This window comes from Aythya marila (assembly GCF_965140915.1).
Source record: "Aythya marila genome assembly, chromosome: 3".
NCBI lineage: Eukaryota > Metazoa > Chordata > Aves > Anseriformes > Anatidae > Aythya > Aythya marila.
The window spans coordinates 49,433,987-49,450,718 of record NC_139044.1 but is presented as its reverse complement, the minus strand read 5'-3'; the positions used below and the strand labels follow the sequence as shown (position 1 = coordinate 49,450,718).

General features: G+C 35.4%; 1 protein-coding gene across 4 annotated transcripts in view; it reads right to left on the bottom strand.

Moving 5' to 3' along the window:
• UTRN (utrophin) overlaps positions 1 to 16,732 on the bottom strand; it is a 366,390-nt gene that overhangs the window by 22,139 nt on the left and 327,519 nt on the right. For 3 of the 4 annotated variants that reach the window (XM_082756434.1, XM_082756433.1, XM_082756436.1), the window contains 6 exons: positions 14,868 to 15,034; positions 12,446 to 12,557; positions 5,143 to 5,279; positions 3,498 to 3,536; positions 3,191 to 3,256; positions 1,329 to 1,394 (listed from right to left, as the gene is read on the bottom strand). In XM_082756434.1, coding sequence (XP_082612560.1) covers positions 1,329 to 1,394; positions 3,191 to 3,256; positions 3,498 to 3,536; positions 5,143 to 5,279; positions 12,446 to 12,557; positions 14,868 to 15,034 — 587 coding nt within the window. The remainder of the gene's footprint in view (positions 1 to 1,328; positions 1,395 to 3,190; positions 3,257 to 3,497; positions 3,537 to 5,142; positions 5,280 to 12,445; positions 12,558 to 14,867; positions 15,035 to 16,732) is intronic. The other variant, XM_082756435.1, reaches the window with a different exon arrangement.

The window sequence follows — 16,732 nt, the reverse complement described above, 5'->3', positions numbered from 1 at the left end:
TATAAAATCAACTGCTGAATTGGCAATAGAAATTAAGCGTCTACATCCCCTTTTACCATTGGAATGGAAGGTTGTTCAGTCTTTGTATATCTGTAGGCTCATTAATTCCAAAATACACAACTCAGTCAAGCATATGAGCATTTACCTACTTTCAGGTTTTCAGCTTTCATTGCCAAACTACACTATATTTGTCTTTTATGTTAATATTTATATTTGTTGTCCGTGTCTCTCCCCCCCCCCCCTTTTTTTATTTTGTTTTTTTTGGGAGGGGACAGGAAATCAAAAGGAAATATTTTGGCTCCATTTCTGTCTTTGGTGAAGCTATCAATGACAGAAACACATGAAAACAGTTGCAGATGAAAAAGGTTTTATTATTTATGTAACTAGAGTTAATCAAACAGAAAAGAGGAAACAAATTTGGAGGTGATCACAAGTGCTTCTCTGAAGCAAAGTATTTTAAATCTCACATTGTTTGCACGTTAATAGGTAGAGATATCATGGTTAGATTTCAAAACAGTAAATTAACATATACTGACAACAACAACAATTTCTAACTAACTAGATCTGAACAGGAACAATTTCCTCTTTAAAAAAGCTGGTTACTTTCATTAATAACTTAAAAGAGGCAGGGTCCTACTACACTGATTTAATTAACAGAACAGGTGATATAGGGAGGTTGAAACTTTCATGTACGTTAACATTGAAAAAATCATATTTAATTCAAAGGGTTTTATGCTTTCCAGGTTCATCAATTCATTTTAATGAAGGCTTTTACAATAAAAATGTCACAATAGCCTTGATAAAATTAATGTGGGACTATGTTTATATCCCCAAGAACAAACAGACCAGCAGCCAGTATACTGAAATCTAAGCAAGCAGCAGCAACACTCTTCTGTATAACCTCCAATACTGATAACTTTTTTTTAAAGGAAGAAAATGGTCCTGGAAGGTAGCAAAAACTATTGACCCATTGTCATTGCCCCCTTTGACAAAGACAGATTTCTTTTCTTTTATACTATGATAAAAACAGGAAAGGAACACAAACTAGAACCTATAGATCTTTTTTTTTTTTTTTTTCCAGTCACATGAATACCCTCATTTTGGAAGAGAACAGCAGACTAATGTAGAGTTCCCTTACATCACCAAATGAGAAACATCTATTTATACAACTGATACTGGGAATAATGAAATTTAGGCAGGCATTCCCAGAGTCATACTCATTCGCTTTTTTCACAAAGGCTAAATCCTGTGCTACAACTTAGAAAGGATTATAGCTGACAGCTCTAACCTGGGTTCCTAAGCAGCCTGAATGAGCATGAGTTACTTACACGCTTCCTGTGTTGGAGCTGCTGTCCGTGAGGAAGGAGCCATTGGTCCTTTCCATCTGGGCGAGCCTGAAAGGCAGGGAAAGACCATGATTTTCAGAGACCATGCTGCATAATTTAAACAGAGGCACTGTGAAGAACATTTCTTAGAAATGGATTAGATATTGCAATCTTGGTACACATGAAAATAAAAAAAACTTGTAGGCTGACAAAAAAAAAAAAAAAAAAAAAAAAAAAAACTAATCCAGAGGAATTTCATGAGGCACTTTTCAAATATAGTACATTCACCATCTGAAATTATGCTTGGCAAATAAACTCACACTACGGACAGACGTGTCCTGGAGAACAACCCCAAAACTAGTGTAATTACTTAATCTAAAAGGACTGGATTATTATAGGGTTATATAATGCCACAAAATTCTTTAAAATCACAGAAGGAATTTTCTGTCTGTTCAGCTTTCTAGGAAAGATATACCTTATTTATGTAAGACATGCATAAAAGTCCAGGAAGTCTAGGAATACTGTGCGCCTATATTGGACTGCTTCAAATACAGTTGTTTTCAGTGCTATAAAGATATCTTAAACTTCACACGTACTTTTGTGCAATACACATTATTGCAGACACCTTCAAACTTTTTGAAAGAAGTATGCAAGGCCCTAAAGAAACATGAACTGCAGTGTATTCCTTCAGCATGGAATAAGCTTGCCCATCTGTATGTTTGTTAGTATTCCTCAGAGTTTAAGGACTATAAATGAGAGTGCACACACAATGAAGTTGTCTCGGTTGCCTTGCACGCCCCCTAGGCTAGCAGTGGGATGTTGTGCTCCAAAACCTCCCCTGAAGAGAGGACAAGTCCCTAAGCACTCAGGTCATCTCTGCTCTGGGCCATCTGAAGCAGATCTAGTTCAGTGAGTAACAAGAGTGAGTGAGGTGCTTGCAAGTCATCTTTGTAATGCTGTTTAGCTCAGTTCTCTAAGTCTTTCATGAAACATAGATGAATTTTAAAATTAAGCTTCATATACCCTTGTCATATAAGGTAGTACAATAACCAGTATATCTCAGAGAGTTTATAAGTTTTCTTTATGGTTCCCATAAACAAGAATACAGTAGCAAATAACTTGAGCATAAGTTCTGAATTTTTATTCAAACAGCTGAAAAAGTTAATATTGTTGTGGAGATCAGATATGGCAGATGAAACACTCAAAGTAAAATTGAGCCATTTGTTCCCATGGGAATATAGAACAATTTCTGTGTTGCCTAAAAGTGGACTGTCATTACTTATTTTTGAGAGGGTACCTCTGCTAAGGGCTTAACTCTCATCAACTCTGAATGAACAGAAGAGAGTTCAACAAAACACTGCATCACTGAGATAGACTTGGCATGAAAGACATTTTATCCTAAAATCACTTGGGTAACCCCATAAAAGCCAGAACATAAACCATCTGTAATTATTATATCCTCTGCTAAAAGTCAATGGGTAATGGGTAATGGTTAAAATCACAGAAGAAAGTGAAAACCTGACTGTAAAATGCTACTGGGAAAAACTATGTATCCAACAAGCTGAGTCTATTCCCAAAGGTTAAAAATGAAACAAAATGAAAACAGCCCGTTTTTAGAAATAACGCACAGTAATTCTGCAACAGTTTCCATTTTGCATGACAGATGACAGATTTAATACATCTATTTTACATTTAATATGACTGTATTCAGAAGCTGATGATTTAAAAACATTTGTCTTTCTTCTGAGTACAGAGAATTATATCTTTTTAATAAATAATGTCCAGCCAGTAGACTAGATTAAAAACAGCAGGAATCAATCACAAAATGCGGTGTACTGGTGAGAAACAGTCTGTGCATTTCTTACCTAGTAGCATACTGCTCTATCCTGGAGTGTGTGTCGTCATGAAATAGCTGTGGAGACTGGGAAGGACTAGTTTGAGAAAAATAAAAAAATAATATTGGTGTCAAAAGCAATTCATGATATAGACGCAATCGTTTTATAAGTAATTTAAACTGATGACAAATAAATAAATTCATAATATTGCTGAGAGGGTTGTTGCTTTTGGTCAGCCATGCCCTACAGCTCATGCACATCAGATTAGCAGCAACTCAGCTTAGAGAAAACAACTAGTATATTAAGCTTTCCAGACAAAGGGGTTCAGCATACTCACTCATATTGCTCTGGCCACATACTGATGAGAGTGATAGGACTGTACAAAGACAAAAAAAAAAGAGAAAGAAAGAGAGAGAGAGAGAGAGAAAGAAACTATGAAACAAACTTCAGTGCCACTTAAGAAAGAGAAAGCTAGAAAAACAAAAAATTTTAACCAGCAGCCCACCCAGATTATTTGAATCAGCAACAACTGACATAGAAAAGAGACAGCAACAGATACCGGACTGTATCATCGACAGATAGGAGACTGACTTACAAACTTCATTTTGTTAAAAGTCAAATTTAAAAACAAAAATACCCAAACAATGTCATTCATTGAACTGCAGTTTGTTATTAGTTTGTTTCAATTCTGCTCAAGTGTTGGAGCTTTTATTTTAAACTAAGTAGAAAAAATTCTCACAAAAACTTATTGGGTAAAAATAAGCCCAACAAGAACAAAACACCCCACTGAATAAAGTTATCAATGCTTATTTTCCTACTGCATAAAAACAAGATGATATAATACAAGATGATATATATTGTATTATATATTCTGACACTTAAAAAACTATTTAGTATTTCTTTTTTTATTAATATTATTTTTAAGTAACATACTACTGGGTTTTGTCATCTGAAGAGGTGAGAACCTATATGGGTAGTTTCCTCAGCATGATACCGGCGATTTGTCTTGTGATGGGCCAAAGGAGTTTTATCCTGACTTGTGATTTAAGTTTTGACATTCCAATTCCAGGCACTACTGGCAAACTTTCATCACATCGAAGTTTTGCTTTCCATTGTTGGTGATATGTTCAGTTTGTTTTTAAATACAGACCAGCTGAAAATTGCCCTGGTGAGTAACATTTGGACTTTTTGTACGTACATTTCTTGGTTAGAATCCAGGCCAGATTACTTCCTCCTCTTTCTTAAACTGCTAATGAGTGGGTTTTGTTTGATTACTGTAGGTAAAACACAGTCCACTGGGTCACAAAAATGGAGCATGGACAAGGGCACTGGGCTTTCACATGCAAGCAGAGAACGTATGTTGAAGCTTCACGGTGGCTGTTGATGAATAAGTGATGCTGTGTTTAGACAACACATACAGCAGCACTACAGTCTCCACAATGCCATGGAGAGTCAATCCATAAAACCACTTGTAGTGCCCTGTCAACATATCTTACTTTTGTTCTTTTAAAAGTCTCTTTTGCAGACAGCTACCAACTAAGCAAATAAATAAAATGAACTGTTTCTGCCAGCACTGTAAATAACACTGTGGAGACACTGAGAGTGTTCTCTCTTATAAGGCCACCTGTATTTCTGAAGTTTGTAGGAACCTCATTAGGTCAGAGATTTCCAACTCCAACAACTTTGAGATGACCTAATAAGCAGTTTGGTTCTAAAATCCCAGTATCCCCAAGGCTGTGAAAGTTTTCTCAGTAAAACAGCCATTAAGATCCCTTCAGCACTGCCTGCTAAAGTCCATAGCTTTATGATAAAATACCTATACCACCAAACTAAAGAAAATACATTTCTTCTTCAAAAATAGGCAAGATCTGCAAATAACCAGCATCAGGAAATAGTTCACATTATTTCTTGGGTTTCATTTCTTTGTTTTTGATGAAACAGGCCAGTGATGCCAGAAGCAATTACTCTATAATCAAGCTTACGTCTCCAGGTTGTCGCCCTCCAAAACTGTTTGCACAGGTAGGTAGCCAAGTCGGGGATGCTTTGCAAAATACTTCTTTGACCGGAACTTGTTCTTCAGCACCTTGGTGAAGTCCCGTACATCTTCCCCAGATGTTGTCTTAAAAAAAAGTTAAAAGAAATTAAATTGCACTTAAATTGAATTGCTAAGTAGCACTGACATAATACAGATACTACTTTCCTGAAAGGAAGAACTTCAGACTGTTAGTGACATTAAAATCACCTTTTTAAGTGTCACGAAATATGGTACAGTAATAATGGTAATGCATCTACAAATTCTCTTCTATTGGAAAAAAAAATCAACACACTGAGGCTTCAAATTGCTAGTAATTAATGCATTGGGTTTACCAATTACTAATTAGAGAAAATGAGGGAAAATTTGAAGCAGGTTCAAATTTTAGATTAAACATTTACAAACAGTCTTACGAAGTGGAAAAAAAAAATCAGTTTGCTAGCTATGGGGGTATACTCTTAGCCATTGAAAGCCATCTTGACAGTATACTCATGCATATGAAGATCATGACTCACTTTCACAGGCAGAAGAAATACCTTATAATAACTGCTGAAAAAAAAAAAAATCAACAAAAAACAAACAGCTAACAGTAACGGCTTTGTTTGAAAAAAAAAAAAAAATACAACATGTAACTAACACAAAACCCTATGCGTTCACAAAGTGCCACAAAATATTCAATGCCTCCAATTATATACCTAAACTGGAAAACTTTGAGATGGAAACAGTAAGTGCTAAACCAATCTCTCCTGTGACAGCCACATTTTTCATGAGTATTTTCTCAAGTTACAAGATCTCTTCCTACAGGTTTCTGCTATTATCCGTATCCCTTCAAGGCCAAAAAACACCCACAGATGAAATCACAGCCATTGTTATTTGCACAGCACTGTGCAAAGGCACAATTGGAAATGGGTCTGGTAAGAACAGTCTCTGCCTGAACTAACAATCTCACAGACTGATCGAGCATATTCCTTACTGTCACACTAAGAAGCTGGAAGAAAAATCAGCCACAAGATTTTCCAAGTCTAAAACTGCAAGCTACAAACAGTAAAACCCCTGGAAGATTTATTTTATTTTATTTTATTTTATTTTATCTTATCTTTTTACTGGTCCTTACTTATGCAGCCTTGTCCAAAACTGACAAATGCTTAGCTCCATCCCTCACTGCCACAGCTGGTCTTTAGTACTCAATTAGAATTGATACAGCTGCTTTTAAGGATCAATTTTGGAAATTGGAATTGGAAATAATCATAGCAGCAATGGCAACACTGCTTTGGCAATACTACTCAATGAATTTCTGCTACAAAAGCAGGGATACAAGCAAAGAAGGGCATAATATGCAAGGTGAAAATGGCTATAACAAAGACATCTGCAGGAAAATACAATAGCATGCCTTCAAATATACATGTATGTGTTTTCAGACTGTACGAGTACTTAAACAGAATGACCTCCATACTATGGAGAAGTTAATATTAAGCATTTCTTCTTGCAACTGTGGGAAAGAAAAAGTGGCCATTCACCTCCTGTATTAGCTGCAGGTGTGCAATGGCTTATACAGAACTCCAGGCCAAAACTTGTGACAAACCATGGACTGCATTTCTGGGCACTCTGCTTTCAGAGAAGCACATTAACATAAAAGGATGACAAGAAAGATGGACATTCATAGGGAAAACAGAATTAAAAAAAAAAAAAACCAACAAACAAACAAACGTTTTTTTGTTTTGTATTTTTTCTCCATTATGTACTCTGAAGAGGCCTACAAGCAGGTCAGACAAACTATTCTCTGTTTTTATTTTCTATTGTCAAAACATAAAATACATATGTGAATGGAGAAAAAAAATAATGTGTGTATAATACATGCAGTTATGAAATCTGTAATGCAGATCAGAGTAGCAACAAAAGCAGCAGATAATTAAGCCAATGTTGAAAGTTTGACATCTGGCTTTAACAAGTAGCAACAAACAGAGCACATTTGGGATTAAGAAGTATTTGAACCCCCTAGATTTTAATACAGGTAAATTAAGGGAGGGCTCACAAAATCACACTCAGGAAGCATCTGCTACAATCACGGGATCATCCAAACAAGGACCGTGACATCCAAAGGGCTGCTTATTCTCATGCAACAGTAGCTCTAGCAGATGGAACTCTGTCCCAAGGCCAATGAATGAAAGTTTTAGTACCTACACATTGCAGAAATAAATGCCTACTGATCTGCCAAACTTCTCCTCTAGAGTATTCTTTATTTGGTATGACAGCCTGACCCAGTTCCTTGGAAAAACTAATTTGACTGTGTACTAAGTGAGGATGATTAATACTAACCAGTGAAATTTGAGCAGATTTGCAAGAACTGCTTTAATTCACAGGACTAAGACATAACTTTTAGAAGCATTTCTCCCACTTTTTTTTTTTGCACACAGCCACACTACACAATCCAATCAAAAATCATGCCAAAAGAGCATTTAACTATAACATTTAACTTCTGAAAAACACTAGCCAGCAGTTGTGTAAACTCTATCTACTAAATTAAAAACAACAGGTAACTTGTACAGTTACGTCATGGCATCTTGGCTATTTCCACACAGATCGATAGCACAAATACTGTGGTAGTAATTTCAGATGCAAATCACTTCTTTCAGTGAAAATTTCAGCCAAAGACCATGCTTTCAGTCTCCATTTAAAATCTCAGTTCCTACAAAATGACAAAGTCCAAGAAAGAATGATGAAGATCCTTGGCTGGCATACAGAAATAAATTAAAAAGTCGGTAGCCGAATGTCTCAAGGAAAAAAAGTATGGAAAAACTGACAAATGGGCATTAGCACTCTTTAGTATACTGCTGGGAATAAATAGAGTCATAAGTCAAACTAAAAACAGGAAAAAAATATTGTAAACCAATACAAATTTTACAATCAATTTACAAATTTTATAAATCTTGGATTTATATGGAAAGTGATAGAAAAAAAAATGCTGAAGCATGGTTTTCATACAAAGGTTGAGAAAACAGTTTTGATGTATTTTTCATGTATTAGAAATAGGACAAATCTTCATTGGGAACAAGTAGTACCAACAATGCAATAAGCTAGTTGGGAGAACCCTAAAGCATATATATATATATATATATATATATGGAGGGTAAGGAAAGGAATGTAAATTATTTTTTTTTTTGAAGAAAAAAGCACCTTTTTTACATCTCCATATTTTTATTTCTTTACATTTTATTCATCTGTAACATTAATTAAAACCCGCACCATAAGCCTGACTATTTAATGGAGAACAAAATTTTTAGACCTATTTGTGGTAACAGCTACAGTATGTGCAACTAGGATGATAGCTGCATTTTGAAACAGCTGTCTGATAGCTCCCCAGAGTAGGACATGGGGGGAAAAGAGAGATTTCGGTTTTTTTCTGGTCTCTTTTATTTGACACTTAAGAACCCAATGCACTAGTAATTTAAATCTATGTTTAAATGTATGCATTCATGTCATTCATCAAAGCATCTACACTTTAAATAGTATCTCGTGTTCCTTGATAGAGGTACTAGACGGGATACCACAAAAATTGTTATTAAAGGTAGATATGAAATGTATTTATGGCTATCACTATCACGTCAATGATGTTTGTATTGTATACCACTGCAAAGACGACTTTTCTGCGATGACGTTCAAATATAGGCATTTCAAAGCAGTTTCTCAACAAGAAGCATTACAAATTGTTTGTGTATTCTAGTTTACTGCAATGAAATGAATCTGTAATTTCATGAGTAACGGTCTCACCTCAGAATTAAAAAAAAATTAAGTTGCAAAAGGGTAGCAGATCACATAAGCTAGCTAAGTGAGCAACTGTAAGAGAGACCTAGAGGACAGCATGCTGAGCAGCTGCTAGATATCAAAGATATCTATTATTCACAGGGCAATGAGTAATAATCAGCTGGAAGAAATGTTCTGAATGCAAAACATTCAGATTCCCTCATTCTTTCTCCATTCTCTCACATTCCCCACAGAATAAGCCTATTTTGACAACAGTAAAGCGTCATCCTTGGTGCATCAATCAGCTTGTCAAGATGAAACCACTGACTTTATGTCAGCTTGTTGCTTATAAAACATTGAGCTACTTAATGTTCATGTATGCAATTGTCTTCTCTGGATGTCAGGAGCCATTAAGCTTTCAGATGATTTACATAGAGGAGGAGTCTTAGCAGGCACTATTGCAGATAAGTTTTATTGTGCCTGAAGCAAAATCTACTCTCTAGGGTGAACTACCATTCAGCTAATAATTTCCAACATCTCTCCTATCATTCCTGAGCTTCTTCAGGGAAATAAAATTCTGATCACTTTTCTTGCAAGGTAAGCTGTAGCAAGAATTACTAAAATAAGAATCACAGTCTTTAGGAAAATATATATTTTGGATACCACATTAAACTCTTGAAGAGACCCAATCCTACAATTCCTTCAAAACTTCCAGTAGCTCACTTGCAAGGAAAATGTGATAGAGAACAATGCAGAAGGCAGCTCCTAGTAGGAGCAAGAGATGTCCTGAACTGATATACAGTCAGCTGATTTTAATTGTATTCAAATTGTGCCAAGCATTACCTTAGAGTAATGTCTATCAATGCACTGAATCCATTTCATCTTAACTATTATTTATTTATTTGTTGATGATGAAGGGGCTAACCTTTACTGCCATCATTTTGTACAAGAAGGCTTCCAAAATTGAGAATTTAGCCAGGTGAGTGTAGTGGCAGAAACCTATGAAAATTGTTTATACATTCACTGAAGTCAGGACCCCAAAAGAAATGACTTGCGATGGATGAGAAATTTTCAGATCTGATACCTGTACAATACTTTAAAACAAACAACAACAACAACAAACTTCTTTTAAGGTTTTACTCTGGAAAATAAAAGCTGCAAAGTAAAAAGAGTTTAGAGAAAGAAAACTGATGAAGTAACTATTTCCACCTGAAATTCACAGAACTCATTGGTACAGAAAGCAACATTCATAGAACACAAGTACTGAGAGAATTCCTACTCAAAACAAACGAACAAAAAAAACACATGCAAGTACTTATTTAAGAGTATTCCTGAATTAGATGCTAGATTTGGATTGTAGAAAAATCTTGCAAAATTTAACACATCTGTGTAAAATTTTTCATTAGAAATCCCATTTCTCCATATTCTCAAGAAAAAAAAAGAGAAATGAGAATAACTACAGTAACTTAGCACTTCTACTACTCACAGACATGATTTGTCAAATATTTTCAATTCCTTACCCTACCAATCTCTAAATCATATGACAGAAAAAAATACATAGCCAAAGCAGTTTTCAAAGTGTATTTTCAGCATCAAGAAAATGAAATTGCAAACTAGGATAAACACAGAAAGAGCATTATGGATTTGGCTTCAATAGCTATACATTATTATCTGTGTAAATAGCCTTAATCTGAAATTATGAAGTACTTTCAACCTGATGCAAACAGTGAGAAAATCTTCCCCTTGCAAATTTAATTTGAAAAACAGTTTCCTTAAGCCATTTTTCAAGTTATTTTAGATTTATGTAGAAGTCACAAAGCTTCTGAGAAATCCCTTCATACTCCACACTGCACACCTTACCATAAGACAATTAAAAGGTCTTCTCTCCAACTGTGATTAAGTTCCAGTTCCAAATGTCAGCTCTATTAAGCAGTCAAGCATTTGTTTCTTCTAATTATTGCTCGTATTCTTGATACTAATGTACTCGTATCGATACATTTAAGTATGAGAGAGAAGCTAAATTTTATTAAGGGAGTTTGGTGAGTGCACGTATTTGTACTCTGCTTTGCAATACAGACCACAAACACAATATTTTAACATCAACAGCCTTTGAATCTGGTTGAAAAGGCTCTAAAAAGTGACAAACATTAGCAGAGTAGATGTACTCTTTATATTCAAGCTATTTGTATTGCAATATAATGGATTCTTAGGAATAATTCATTGATCTTTGGTACCTACATTTTTATTAATGTATTTTTATTTCATAGACCCAGCTCTATACTTTTTTCTGGCATCATTCCATTTAAACACAACCTATTCTACTGTCCTACTGCAAAGAATTTTACATCTTCTTGAATATTATATAGCCTTAACTGAATTCAACCTGCACAGAGGTTTATCAAAAATTAGTACACTAACAACAGTACATTACTACAAATAGCATGTTACAAAGCCAGATTCTTTTTGTGAAATCTATTCTTCATTCCTGACTCAATTCAGACAAGACTAGTTAAAATGGAGTGCGTATAGGTACTGATTATTCAATAAGTATAACTTATGTCTGTTCATAAAATGGGTCATTTCTGATCTGAATCTGTTCTAAGCAGCAGCCCTATTACCACTGCTTAAATTACATACAGATTACACTATTAATTTTTGTGACTGAATGCAAATTCTTAGGAATGTGAACAACTATCACATTAAAACCAACCAAGCAAAAAAACACAAACAAACCTGAAAGTGTTATTTCTGTGAAGGAAGTTACCCAATCCTCTACTTAAGAAAGTGTCCTAGAAAATTTCTTAGAAAAATCTGGCTAAATATTTAATCAGGAAAATATTGCATTGTAAATTAATTTGTAATGCAGGCAAAACTCTCAAATAATTTCCAGTTAGAAACTGTCAATTTTGCTCATTTTTTTCCCAGATACACACCAATTTTTAAATACTCCAGTAAACAGTAATTACTCAACAAAAAAAAAACCAAACAACATATTTCCAACCATGTTTCCATAAAGCAAGCAAAATGTTGAACACGAAAGAAAAGATCATGAACCTTCAAAAATATTAAAACGCATTAGAAAAAGATTAAATATTATTATGGTGGTATGGCAGTAGTAAAGTGAGTCCCTTTTTTCTGATGTTTTCTCACCTTACAAACAGCATATTTGTGTACATGCTCATATACAAGTACTGCAATTATATTCTATATTCCAGCTTTATTTTCACAAACCAAAAATAAAGTTCCCTCAGAGAATACTTCTGAAGTGGATACTAGAAGTAGATACCTCTCCCCATTTCTATAGAATTCAAACACTGCCCACGCAAAATCAGCAGCACTAGCAAAGTCCCTGATGACTTTCAAAAAGAATGGCAGGAAGACAGAACCTGCTAGACATATGGAAAAGAAACCCTGGTAGAATATTTAGGTGTTAAAAAAAACTGTTAAAAAAAATTAGACCACAAATAATGTGAAACCAATCCTTCAGAAACGATCAGTAAATTGGTACTCACTGGTATACAGTACTCCACCATTGGGTAATGCAATTTATGCCCCTTTGCTGTACGGCCAGAAAAGAAGCAGCTCTGACAAACATCGTAGTTAAAATGTTTTAAGCTCCGGTACCTATGGGGACATTAAACAAAGTGATTAGAGCTAGGTTCAGTTCTAATACGTACTTATTATTAAGCCTCATGAAGCAAATTACTCTTTGAAATGTTGTCACCTGCTTTTCAGCAGCAGCTGCACAAGGACACAGACAGTTTGTTTTTGCTTAGAAAGCACAGGTAGGGTGCTGACAGTGCTCATCCTGGCTGCAGACCCAGGGCATCTGTGCCACCACTGCAGCTGCACAGGACACAGGAAACCTGCAGCCCTCCAAACCCACTTCACGCAACTTTCCTACACTACTCAGGTTGCTTCACAGAGTATTTACAAGGAATTCCTACCTTCTATAGCCACACAGACAGCCAATGTCAATCACCTGTTGACAACGTCACTTTGAAACAGAAAATCTTACAGGCATCAGGTGTACTGACTTAAAACTATATTGATTTAGCTTTTTTCCCCTCTACTTAGTCACTGGCTGTTATCTCAAAATAAAAGAACATTTATAAACCAGACTAGTTTACATTTATATGTTTTTACATTTAAATGATTCTAAGTCCACGTTTCAGAACCTGAAACTCTTAAAAGTTCATCAACTATGAGAATAATACACAATTAAGTTTAAAAATTGATTTATTTACTTTGGCTTTCAAGAGCAAGTATATGCATAAACTAAGTAACAAGGAAACAAACAAACAAACAAAAAACACCAATATATTTTAAACCAAAGCTGGCTAAAGCAGATTCCACCCACTGTTTGTTACAGTATGGTTGTTCTGACTGGATGAGATTATATTATTCATCTGAAACTAAGATGAGCTAGCTGAAGCAAATTAAATAGCTATTGAATAGTTAAAGATTAAAACTGAATTGCTTCCTGAGAGCAGTTTTCAGTACCAAACCACATTTTTCCCCAGCTGAGTTTTATGTTTTGTTTTGCAAAAGAATGTGCCTATAAATGTAAAGGTTCACTTTTAAGGATGCTGATGCAACTGTTTGTAGTCTTTACTCAGAGCCTGTGTCTTAAATAGCCACATCTACCTTCTGCTAAGATGCTAGATGTTTTTGTTGTTGCGTATCTCTAGCTTCGTTATAGAAATGATTTAGAATGAGTCATCCTTTTCATCTTCCCTTGTCTTCTGTCTCCATGACATCTTTTTCCGCACTAGATATCTCAGTATAGACAAGATCCACCAGTCCCAGTTTAGGCATTTGAGAGATCTCTGAACTGAACTTAGCCACCCTAGGCTCCCTCAAGTATTAATTAAGAAAAATAGGAACATCTAGAGGGATTTCATCTCCTCTTAAGACAGGCAACAAAGTTTGATCAGATTACTTACATCTCCCTATTTATAGTAAAAGTCACTAGCTCAATCTTACAATACTGACTAACGCTAACATGTCCAAAGCTAGGTGAGACAAATCTGACCCCAGGATTCTTACAAATATATAACCTTTAAAACAACAGAAGGAAGGAGAGGAAAAGAAAGCACAAGGAACAAAAATGACTCATCTGCCTTAATATTGGAAAAAAAGCCTTAAAATTGCTTACAGGAAAGACTGATCTATCATTTCTAAACAAAACACTCAACTTCACAACCACAACAGTGAAAAATCCAACAACTATGTTTAGCTCTACTCCTCTACTTCATTTTGCATCATTTTACACACTGGAGCAATCAATGCGCAAATGCATGCTAGTTATAACAGTACTCAGAAAGGGTACCAACTATCCAATGCCTCATAATGATAAATCATAGCTAAATCATAGAGTTCAGGAGAATAAAAAGAATGTCACCCCTGGAGTTATTTTTGCTTTAAGAATTCACAGCTTCCTTTGAGAAGACCAAACTTAGATTGTGTTCAATGCTTTGTGACAAGAACTATGCAAGTCTCATCATAGTAACATATCGATGTTTGTGCCAAGCAAGGAAGGATAGCTGTTGAAGGGTGTTCAGTACTAGCTGGCATGAATGGCTTGGTTTCACAAGCTTTATGCAGGAGGTGGGGCAGCCAGCAAACCCACCGTGTGTCTTCTTGCTCCACCTAAGACATGGATAAGTCTTTTTTTTTTATTTTTATTTTCTTTTTTTTGCCAAAATACCTGATAACAACTCCCTCTCACACACATGTCAGTCACAAGACCACTGAGTATTTAACAGGGGGACGACAGGAGCCAGAAACACACTAGCTCAGGAGCTCCTGCAGTGAGATCCACACTGTAATCTGACCAGGGATGGCAGTTCCCATCATAAATCAGGAAAATTGTGGAAAAACAAACAAGGAACCATACTTGCTGGAGAATGTGCATGTAACCCCTTCTCTTACCTAAAGCCAACAATCGGACATTCTTTGCAGATGTTGCACTTGGCCTGATGTTTTGCTGTTTCTGCAGCTGCCACACGGTGTAGAACTGGTAGCCATACCATAGACTGCGGCTCTAAGCGCATCCAGTCTATAAACTGCTTTACAGTAATTTCTGGCTTGTTGTGGTTCTGGGGAAAGTAAATACATACATATATAAATAAATAATTTACAAACAACAACAATAAAAAATGCAATAGAATTAAAACCCCTCCACAAACAGATTTTACTTAGAATTTAATAATTAAAAAAAAAAAAAAAAAAAAAAAAAACGTCAAAGAGTCATGTCAGGTTAATGTAGATAATGTAGAACCAGTTGGAAGTACACAGGAAACAACTTAGATTAAAATACAAATAAAGAAAACAAGTTAAGTTAGCCAGTAAGAACAGATAGGTCTAAACAGCTGTGATAGAGGAGACAGATGGTAATAAAGATGGAGCAGTCCACGATAAAGCCATCTTTGAATTGAAAGGACTTGAGAAAGAATAAGGGAAGTGCTAAAGGGAAGTACCTTCTGCATTTCAGACATGGTTTTCTTTTGAGTTAAGACTGATGCCAGACTGCTAAAAGTCAGTACTGCTTGTGAGGGTCTAGTAACTGTCTTAAGGCTCACGAGAAATTTTTAATTGGATTCTGAGCCCATGATATTCTTACCAGTTAGCATGTTAAACACACAAATAAATAGAGATAAATAAACAGAGGAAAATAAATCTGCCACTTTATAGGCAATCACTGCAAGAAATCGACAGAGTGGAAATATTAGCATGACTGTTTTAAGAAGCAAATAAACATGTTTCCATTCTCTTCAAGTTGTAACTAACAGAAGAGCCAAGCTGTAAAGGAATTACGTTCATCCTATTTGTCAGCAACAAGAACAGGTTGTCCTTCTGAGCCCACAGGAAATAACAGTTTAAAATTTAAAGTGAAAGCTATACTTAAATGGTAACACGTGACAAAAAGCAACATGAGACTTCTTAAACTATTCATACATGTAATCCAAGCCAATTTTTGCTACAAAGATGGAGCTGCAGGGAAGAAAGGAATAACAAGCTTTCCCTACCAGCAAAATACTTGTTTTCACTAGGCTGAGATAGCTCTGACATCCCGTTGCATACTTTGTCTATGCTTTCCTAATGACGAGGAGCAGAACTCGAGGCATTCATGTGAGATAAGGGATGCAACTGGATCGCCAGTATAATCATAATAATACAGTGTATTTAAGCAGTACCTTGGTTAGTGCACCTCACCCATAATTGAACAGCATGGTGGATGGGGCAGATCCTTGAAGAACATAAAAGATCATTCGTCTGTGACAGAAAAGTCTGTCACTAAAAAATTAATTTATTTTAAGTGTGACTTAAACCACTTGAGGATAGTGATGGATGTCAAGCACCATCCCTTATTGCCTGAAGAAGCAATGTTAAAACCTCAGAGAAGTTTTACATGGTTAGTTGGTCAAAACAACTTCCATATGTATTGAGCATATTATTCTAGATCTGGATAAATAATTCTTCAATCCCAGCCATCTTAAAGTCCAGAAATGAATTCAGCAAGCTAAGTAAATATGTAGCTTAAAAAAGCTAGCGCAACTGAATTTTTCAAGGTGATGGATGAAAACATAAAAATGTCTATAAAAGAATGGTAAAAGAAAAATGTCCTAGAAGTTCTCTATAACTTTTAATCTGTTGGATTCAATAAAACTACAAATACTGAATTCAGTACTTTTATATATGCCACAGTGAATTTTTAATCAATATATAATTTCTGACAATGCTTAAAGCAGACACTTTCACAGAAGTAATAAACTCCCGCAATATAGTTATCACTA